This window comes from Entelurus aequoreus, linkage group LG26, assembly GCF_033978785.1.
Source record: "Entelurus aequoreus isolate RoL-2023_Sb linkage group LG26, RoL_Eaeq_v1.1, whole genome shotgun sequence".
NCBI classification, from domain to species: domain Eukaryota; kingdom Metazoa; phylum Chordata; class Actinopteri; order Syngnathiformes; family Syngnathidae; genus Entelurus; species Entelurus aequoreus.
In genome coordinates, this window is record NC_084756.1 from 26,199,632 (window position 1) to 26,209,150 (window position 9,519).

General features: G+C 35.6%; 1 protein-coding gene and 1 non-coding gene across 2 annotated transcripts; one reads left to right on the forward strand and one right to left on the reverse strand.

Annotated features, from left to right (window-relative positions):
• The first annotated feature begins 1,511 nt into the window (after positions 1-1,511).
• Positions 1,512-1,625, forward strand: LOC133643662 (U5 spliceosomal RNA). Its single transcript, XR_009824720.1, has one exon. It is a non-coding gene; the product is annotated as a U5 spliceosomal RNA (small nuclear RNA).
• A 1,335-nt stretch (positions 1,626-2,960) lies between these two features.
• manbal (mannosidase beta like) lies at positions 2,961-7,263 on the reverse strand. Its single transcript, XM_062038266.1, has 3 exons — positions 7,079-7,263; positions 4,958-5,126; positions 2,961-3,311 (listed from the first exon to the last, which is right to left on the reverse strand). The coding sequence occupies exons 2-3, from the start codon at positions 5,105-5,107 to the stop codon at positions 3,201-3,203; spliced, it is 261 nt and encodes an 86-aa protein (XP_061894250.1). The 5' UTR covers positions 5,108-5,126; positions 7,079-7,263; the 3' UTR covers positions 2,961-3,200.
• Between the last annotated feature and the right edge of the window lie 2,256 nt (positions 7,264-9,519).

Sequence of the window (9,519 nt, forward strand, 5' to 3'; positions counted from 1 at the left end):
TAGTTCTTTTATGAATTTATTATGGGTCTACTGAAAATGTGAGCAAATGTGCTGGGTCAAAAGTATACATACAGCAATGTTAATATTTGCTTACATGTCCCTTGGCAAGTTGACTTGCAATAAGGCACTTTTGGTAGCCATCCACAAGCTTCTGCTTGAATTAACACATAAATATCAACATATATATATTCTCGTTATATGTTACACTACTTGCTATATAGAACGTCTACTTTAAATCACGGATATCCAAAGTGCGGCCCGGGGGCCATTTGCGGCTCGCAGGTAATTTTTTAACGGCCCCACGGCACATTCTAAAAATACGATTAAAAAAAATAAAAAGCATAAAAAAGTGGTATAAAAGAGTAAACAGGTGACAATAAAATGTTGCTATGTTGACTCTAATAACACTGAGCTGTCATGCAGGCTGTTTCTTTCTTTAAAACATAATAATGAATCAAAAACAATGTTATTATGAATTATTGACCTATTCAAGGCTCCAATTAGGTCACATTAAATATTCCACTTTGAGATATTTTTTGGGGAAAATGTTGCATATTTTGTGTTTGCCATATAAAAAACTATGTTTTTTTTATTTTTAAAGAAGGGCCTAAAATGAACAGGAACATAATAAACAACAATACAAGTTATAATTGACGGATAGATCTGAAGTTGATCTCGAGACTATTGTGTTAACAGTTTTAAAAAAAATAAAAAAATATTTTTTAACACTTTACTGAGCAGGACCCTTTTGGATCCCCAATAATTTTAGTGGGACTTTTTTTGTTTTTTAAGTGTCATTGCTCAAAAAATAATAATACATTAAAATCAATGTTGTTATGAGTTATGTTATGAGCTCCAATTATTATATAATCTGAAATGTTCCACTTTAAAATTTTATTGGGGGAAAATATTTCATATTGTGTTTTTTCCATAAAAAACTGGGTTTTCTTTGACAAAAAGGGCATACAACTTAAATCTAAAAAAACAACAACCTTATATTGACAAATATACCTAATGTTGATCAATATATTTAAACTTTGAATAATAATAATAATAATAATAATACTAAATAATTACAATTTTTTTATTTTTTTGAACCTAAACCCTTTGTAGTTCCCGGTATCAAGCCTGAGTGGAGGCCTAAATGTATATTTTTTATACATATATTGTATTGGTTTTTAAAATAAATAATATCAAAATGGCCCCCGCTTGCTTTGATTTTTCAGTGTGCAGCCCTCAGTGGAAAAAGTTTGGACACCCCTGACTTTAAATGAAAGCGTGTTGTATATAATTCCCAGAATCCTTAGCGTGCAACCCACCAAATAGTGAACTAAAGCTAGAAGACAGGCGGCTAAAATCGGTTGATATTTTTAAGGTGGCACTGCGTTGTCTGTGAATGTGATTGGATGTCATCAGTTGTTGTTGGTTAATTAAAGTGTGCCACCTTAAGACCGTGTGTTACCTCGGTGTGGCTGGGAATGTCCTTGGCCACAGTACAATTCCACGGCAGATCACTCTTGTTTCTCTTCAAATCGCATAAATCTTTCGCCTTTTACTAAAGATTTCCGTGGGGAGGAACAACAAGAGTATAACTCATTTTTTTGTTGCCCTGCGAAAGCGGGGCTTCTCTAACTTGTCAAAAATATCAGAAAAAGTCTCTTGAGTAGACATAGGGCAATCGACGTTATGTATCACCAGTCGGAATTTTACATGCTGAAATAACTAGTGGTGTGCGATACTTACTCCATATCGGCAATACCGATACGACACAGATACATAGTAACGAAAAAATTTAAAAAGTTGTGTAATATCAAACAATAACATATCCATTAAAAAAAACAACAGTAAAAATGGAAGAAAAAAACTATTGGAATTGAATGATTGAATGTTTTAATTGGTTTTACCCTTTAAAATCGTTTTTAATCATATTTATTTTTTATATTGTCTCTGTATTGGTATTGTATTCATTTATTCTTTGTTTTTATTGTAGCATAATATTGTTTTTAATATGGCTGTGCAGCACTTTGGAAACATTCTTGTTGTGTAAATGTGCTATATAAATAAATTGGATTGGAGAAAGCGCTGTAATTTTTTAAAACTAATATTGGTAATATACTTAGTCACCTATTACACATGTTTTGTTTTTAAATATATTCTTTTAGCTTTAAAAAAAACAAAAAAAACATTAAAATCTGTCAAAGAATTGAAGCCAGCTGTTGTTAATATTAGGGCTGCAACTAACAACTCATTTGATAATCGATTAATCTGTCGATTATTACTTTGATTAATCGATTAATAATCGGATAAAAGAGAAAAAATACATGTCTATCCTTTCCAGTATTTTATTGAAAAAAAACCCAGCATACTGGCACCATACTTATTTTGATTATTGTTTCTCAGCTGTTTGTACATGTTGCAGTTTATAAATAAAGGTTTATAAAAACATAAATAAAAAAAAAAGTAGCCTCTGCGCATGCGCGTAGCATAGATCCAACGAATCGATGACTAAATTAATCGGCAACTATTTTTATAATCGATTAGTTGTTGCAGCCCTAGTGTGGGGTTTGAAATTAAAAAAAATATATATATTTTTTTATTTTTCATAAAGAAATACAATCATGTGTGCTTATGGACTGTATCCCTGCAGACTGTATTGATCTATATTGATATATCGTGTTTTTTATGTTGATTTAATAAAATAAAATAAATATATATATATATATTTTTTTAATTTCTTGTGCAGCCCGGTACCAATCGGTCCCGGGCCGCGGCCCGGTGGTTGGGGACCACTGGTATAGCCTACAAAACACAATGGTTCCCCTAAAGGTGTCCTCTGAAGGGTGCAGCCCCTGCATTGGGACACAGCTGTTATGAAAGGACAGGATATTGCAACATCGTAGAAGAACCACCACATAACATGAGCAATAATGTTATCCAAGACAGAGACACGGTGGCTTATGACAACAATGTATTTATTTGCAAAGTTCCATCCATCGTAAGGGGCGTAAGGCAGGGTACACCCTGGACAAGTGGCCACCTCATCGCAGGGCCAACACAGAAAGACAGACGAGCATCCAGTTGATAAAAACAAATGCTATTATAGGACCGTGATGGTTAGTGTTTGATGATACTAAAAAGCAATACTGGCTAAAATATGACGAGTTGACAACTTTACTTAGTAACGACACACAGACACACATTTATCGCTTCTTCTTGCTTTCTTTCTTTGATTTCGGTCGAATTTGAGGCACTGGTCCTTTAGGTTTCTTTGTCTGCTCGGCCACCTTACCGTTAGTGGACTCGCTCTCCTCCTACAAAAGAAAAAAGGGAAGGGAATATGCAAAATGTAGTTATGTGCAATACCACTATTTTTCTTTTTGATCTGTTACCTAGTACATTTCAGGCTGGTATCGGCTATACCGAGCCGATACAGATACTTTGTGCAAATATACCTAATATGTTTGCAAAAATTAAAAAATTCTGTGTATTGTGAATTACAACATGTCTCATAGCATAAATAATACAAGATTCAGTGTTTTCCATAAACTGCCAAGATACCTGTGGCGGCGGGGGCGTGGCTATGGGCGTGGTCACCATGACATCATTGAGTAGTTTGCATAATTTACTACAATGATATGATTTTCTCTAAAAAGGCTAAAAAAATGTATACTTACTAAATAATAATAACAGTTTTGTTTTAAACGTCCATCCATCCATCCATCCATTTTACAATATAATTACAACACTTTATGTACATATACATATATATACATATACAGATTTGAACAATAAGTTATTCACTGAGATATATTTATTAATTGTGGTTCTTACAAAAAATATAACTTATGAAATATAAAAGCTAAAATGTCTCTTAAAGCTCTGCCCCTTTAATTAGTGCATACTAAATAATTTAACTTTAGCCTACTACTACAACCATATTATTTACCAGCAACATAAAGTGAAACAGAGGCAGAGGTGTCCTGCCACAGTCAGTAACAAATAAACAGAAAACAGTAGTGGTCAAATACAAATAAGGCAACAAGAGAAGTATCCTACACTTCTCTTTTGTAATGTGAATCTGAACAGCCTATATGGGCATCTACATCAACTATATGATTTGCCTGAGAAGCTGGACAGGACAAACAAACAAACAAAACAAACAAAAAAAAAACAAAAACAAAAAAAATTGTAGCGGACGTAATTCTTTCGTGGCGGGCCGCCACAAATAAATGAATGTGTGGGAAACACTGGTATTTATTTCAAACTCAGAAGTACTGTACGTTGAGGTAGTGACAAGTATAACAATATAGTCTAGCTAACACAGAAAAAAAACAGGACACAATCAAAACAAAGAACACAAAAATTGTGTTTCAAACCATTAAAAAATTACTTATTAAAATAATAAAAGCAACAAAATAATTGATGATAAATAAACTACCAATATCATAAAAACTAATACACAATTCAGTTATATATGAACATGTAAACAAAAGCATCCAACATTGACACATTGTGTCATTCACAAGTTTAGTTACTTTTGTTTACACTGTGTTCCTGTTAATGATATACATTATCTCAAATAACTAAAGTATAGATATTTTGATTTGAGAATCGATATTACAGCATATATATCTGGTATCGGCGGAATCGATATTTAAGTATCACTCTGCACATCACTGGCAAAATTTGACATAACTTTCTCTGACGCTGCCACAGGCAAATGCTACAGTTGGATCTACATACATGCGTAATGGTGAGGTTTGATGACGTTATGACATCGGAGTTCCGTGCACTTCACGCTCACCACGAACAGGTGGAAAAAAAACTTTTTGCTTTTTTTGTTGTTGTTGCAAGGTTCGGTGTAGGTCGTCTCATTTTTAAGTATCGAAAACTTTTGGTAGTCCCATAAGCTTCACTAAAACAAACAGGTCATTACAACAAAGAACTACGCCCTTACCTTTTCATGCCCTTTGGGGGTTGGGACAATGATGGCCAGGATGCAGACCAGCTGGAAGATGGCACCAAGAAACAGCCCGTATCGCAGTAGGCTCTCTAAAAAAGTCGGCTCTGGGACTTCAGGAGGAGACAGGTCCAGATCTGCCGACATATTTGCTACCTTCAGCAACCTAAGGAACAAAAAAGGATAATGATCCCCACACATAAGATGCATGCTAGATCAGTGTTTTTCAACCACTGTGCCCCCGTGCCGTGAGATATTGTCTGGTGCGCCGTGGGAAATTATGCAACTTCACCTAATTGGTCCAAAAAATATAATTATTTGCAAATCAATACTTATAATCTGCAAATAATGTGCCGTTGTCTAGTGTCCGTGCTGTATAGAGCTCGACAGGGTAACCATGTAAAACTCCATATCAGTAGGTGGCAGCAGGTACTTCATTGCGTCGAGGATGGTTTGTCGTGATCCCAATATGCAGAGCACGGCGGGAGACGGCGCGCAGGTAACAAGGTATGTAACGCTTAAACCAAAAATGAACAAAAGGGAAAGGAAAAGGCAATGAAGCATAGGGATGGCTATGCAAAACGAAAGTAAAACTGAACTGGCTACAAAGTAAACACAAACAGAATGCTGGACGACAGCAAAAACTTACAGCGTGTGGAGCAGAGACGGCATCCACAAAGTACATCCCTACATGACATGACAATCAACAATGTCCCCACAAGAAGGAAAGCGTCCGCACAACTGAAATAGTCTTGTTTGCCAATAGAAAGCAGGTCAGGCAATAGCACTCAAAGGATGGCGAGAAGCTGCTACAGGAAAACACCAACCAAACAGGAAGGGCCACCAAAATAACAGCGCAAGACAGGAACTAAAACACTACACACAGGAAAACAACAACAAACTCAAAATAAAGCACGACAACCTGGTGGAGTTTCATTTTTTTTACGTTTTCTGCTGGTGGTGTGCCTCCGTATTTTTTTATTGAAAAAAATGTGCCTCTGCTCAAAAAAAGGTTGAAAAACACTGTGCTAGATCAGTGTTTTTCAACCTTTTTTGAGCGAAGGCACATTTTTTGCGGTGAAAAAATCCAGAGGCACAACACCAGCAGAAATCATTAAAAAACGAAACTCAGTACTGCCACCACCTGTCACATCACACCCTGACTTATTTGTACTTTTGTGGTGTTTTCCTGTGTGTAGTGTTTTAGTTCTTGTCTTGCGCTCCTATTTTGGTGGCATTTTCTCTTTTTTTTGGTATTTTCATGTAGCAGTTTCATGTCTTACTTTGAGCGATATTTCCCGCATCTACTTTGTTTTAGCAATCAAGAATATTTCAGTAGTTTTTATCCTTCTTTGTGGGGACATTGTTGATTGTCATGTCATGCTGGGATGTACATTGTGGACGCCGTCTTTGCTCCACAGTAAGTCTTTGCTGTCTTCCAGCATTCTGTTTTTGTTTACTTTGTAGCCATCAGTTTTCTGCATAGCCTTCCCTAAGCTTCAATGCCTTTTCTTAGGGGCACTCACCTTTTCTTTATTTTTGGTTTAAGCATTAGACACCTTTTTACCTGCACACTACCTCCCGCTGTTTCCGACATCAATCGATCCATTTTCTACCGCTTATCCCTTTACAAACCAATTAGATACCGGCTGCCACCTGCTGATATGGAAGAGTATTACACGGTTACTCTGCCGAGCTCCAGACAGCACCGACACTCAACAACAAACACATCATTTGCAGACTATAATTACTGGTTTGCAAAACATATATTTAACCCAAATAGGGGAAATTAGATAATCTTCCACGGCACATGCACAGTGGTTGAAAAACACTGTGCTAGATAATACACCTGTACCATGTGCAGGAGGCTACTGCAAATAATATTATGATGGAGTGTGGCTAAGTGCTTGTAAAATGCACATCTACATTAGCACATGCATAATCAGAGAGCAACAACAAAAATACTCCACGCCTTTACATGTATTTACTTAAATGTTATTTTGTTATTGCTAGTTTCCAACGCTACCAGCAGTGCCCTGAACGCAGCAGGGCATTGTAGCTTAAACGGCTAAAAACAGCTCAACGTGGCACTGAATATAAGTAAAAAAACGGGCTTACCAGAAGCGAAAATACAGATGAGCGTTAAGAAACTTTAATTGTAGTCAAACTTGGAATTATTACAACCAGTAGAATATGAGTCAATGTTGTAAAAGATGGCTCCACAGAAGAAAATAAGGCATATGTATCCTTCTGTTGACGTAGCTACGGAACACTGGAGAACTGGACCTTACCGGAAGTGACGTTTTAATTTATATGACGTATATCCGGTTCCGGCTTGGTGGCGCTGGTGTTCGTGACTTTGCAAATGTCGTCCTCTAACGTTCGATTTTGAACATGGCAGTTATTTTTCCTCATTTCTCCTGCGTGTGTAAGTCGTAATATAATTTAAACATTTTATCATTTGAAGTCACATGAGACGATTGTTATTATGTGTTTTATTTGCTTATATTTGATACATTATATAGACAAAGGAGCCCTGCTAGCTCACTTGGCTCTAATAGGAAGCCTTAGCAAACACTCAAATATTGCATCTTTATCAAACACTTAGCCAGAATAAACCCACTTGGCCTGAATTTATTTCCAAAATGATACAGTTAGTGAATAATATCATTGGATTTTTTCCCCCGAAAAACATGTTAATGTTTCTAATTCTCCTTCTGCCAAAGATTGAAGAGATGGTCAGGCTTACATATTAATTCACACATTTAAATACAACCGTTTGAAAGCATGAGTATTCCATGTACAGGCCTAACAAAATATAGTAGCCATGTTTTAATTGTTGTGACTCCTTCACATGGTCACATTGTGTAAATAAAGTCCCAAAACATTTGAGGTGCTATACTTAATTAAATCTTCGGTGTCGGCCCCAAATTCAATAATTTTTAGTTCCTATGTTGGCCGCTTAAACAGACTCTAAAGTGATCAGAAAATAAAGGAAAATTAGCTTCAGAATATACTTCATTACATACTTTAAAACCCATGATCAAGGTCAGTGGCCCCAAAATTACGACCAACTGGCCGGATCCAGCCCGCCAGCTTCCAAAATCCGGCCGACGGGAAGTCCACAGTTAAAAAAATGTAATAAAGTTATTATTATTTATATCTAATTATTATAATTTTCATTTAAAAAAATCTGTCCTTTCTAATCCATTTTGTACCGCTTGTTACTCTCAGTGTCTCGATAACGTGACATCATCGCACTCGGAATATATATATATATATATATATATATATATATATATATATATATATATATATATATATATATATATATATATATATATATATATATATATATATATATATATACACACTACCGTTCAAAAGTTTGGGGTCACATTGAAATGTCTTTATTTTTGAAGGAAAAGCACTGTACTTTTCAATGAAGATAACTTTAAACTAGTCTTAACTTGAAAGAAATACACTCTATACATTGCTAATGTGGTAAATGACTATTCTAGCTGCAAATGTCTGCTTTTTGGTGCAATATCTACATAGGTGTATAGAGGCCCATTTCCAGCAACTATCACTCCAGTGTTCTAATGGTACAATGTGTTTGCTCATTGGCTCAGAAGGCTAATTGATGATTAGAAAACCCTTGTGCAATCATGTGCACACATCTGAAAACACTTTAGCTCGTTACAGAAGCTACAAAACTGACCTTCCTTTGAGCAGATTGAGTTTCTGGAGCATCACATTTGTGGGGTCAATTAAACGCTCAAAATGGCCAGAAAAAGAGAACTTTCATCTGAAACGCGACAGTCTATTCTTGTTCTTAGAAATGATGGCTATTCCACAAAATTGTTTGGGTGACCCCAAACTTTTGAACGGTAGTGTGTATATATATATATATATATATATATATATATATATATATATATATATATATATATATATATATATATATATATATAGTGAAGGTTTCTGTGGTTTATCCATTATACAGTGCTCAATACTGGGGTAGAGCGGAATATACGTTAGGTCAGGAAAAAACACAGAGGCTATATCATCCCTACAAGCATGTTTCGCAGGTTTCCCTGCTCGTCAGGTGATTTTATTCGATGAGCGGCTAGGAAACACAAAGAATAACAAGCGGTAGAAAATGGATTAGAAAGGACGTATTAAAAAATAAAAAAAAATTTTTAAACGTTTTTTTTTTTTTTTTTAACTTGGGACTCCCCGCGGGACATTTTTTGGGAGAGATTATTGAGAAAAATGAAATAATTTAATTGATTTATCGATTTCTGAAATTTCACAATTTAGAATCGGGATTCAGATGTCGAATAAAATCCCATGACAAGCAGGGAAACCCGCGAAACAGGCTTGTAGGGATGATATGGCCTCTGTGTTTTTTCCTGACCTAACGTATATATACACAGCCCGGCCCCCGAGTCAAAAAGTTTGGGGACTCCTGCTCTAGGCTGCTCTATTAGGGGTGCATAAAAAATTGATTCACATCTGAATTCCGATTCGCAATTGTGAATTTTCAAAAATCGACA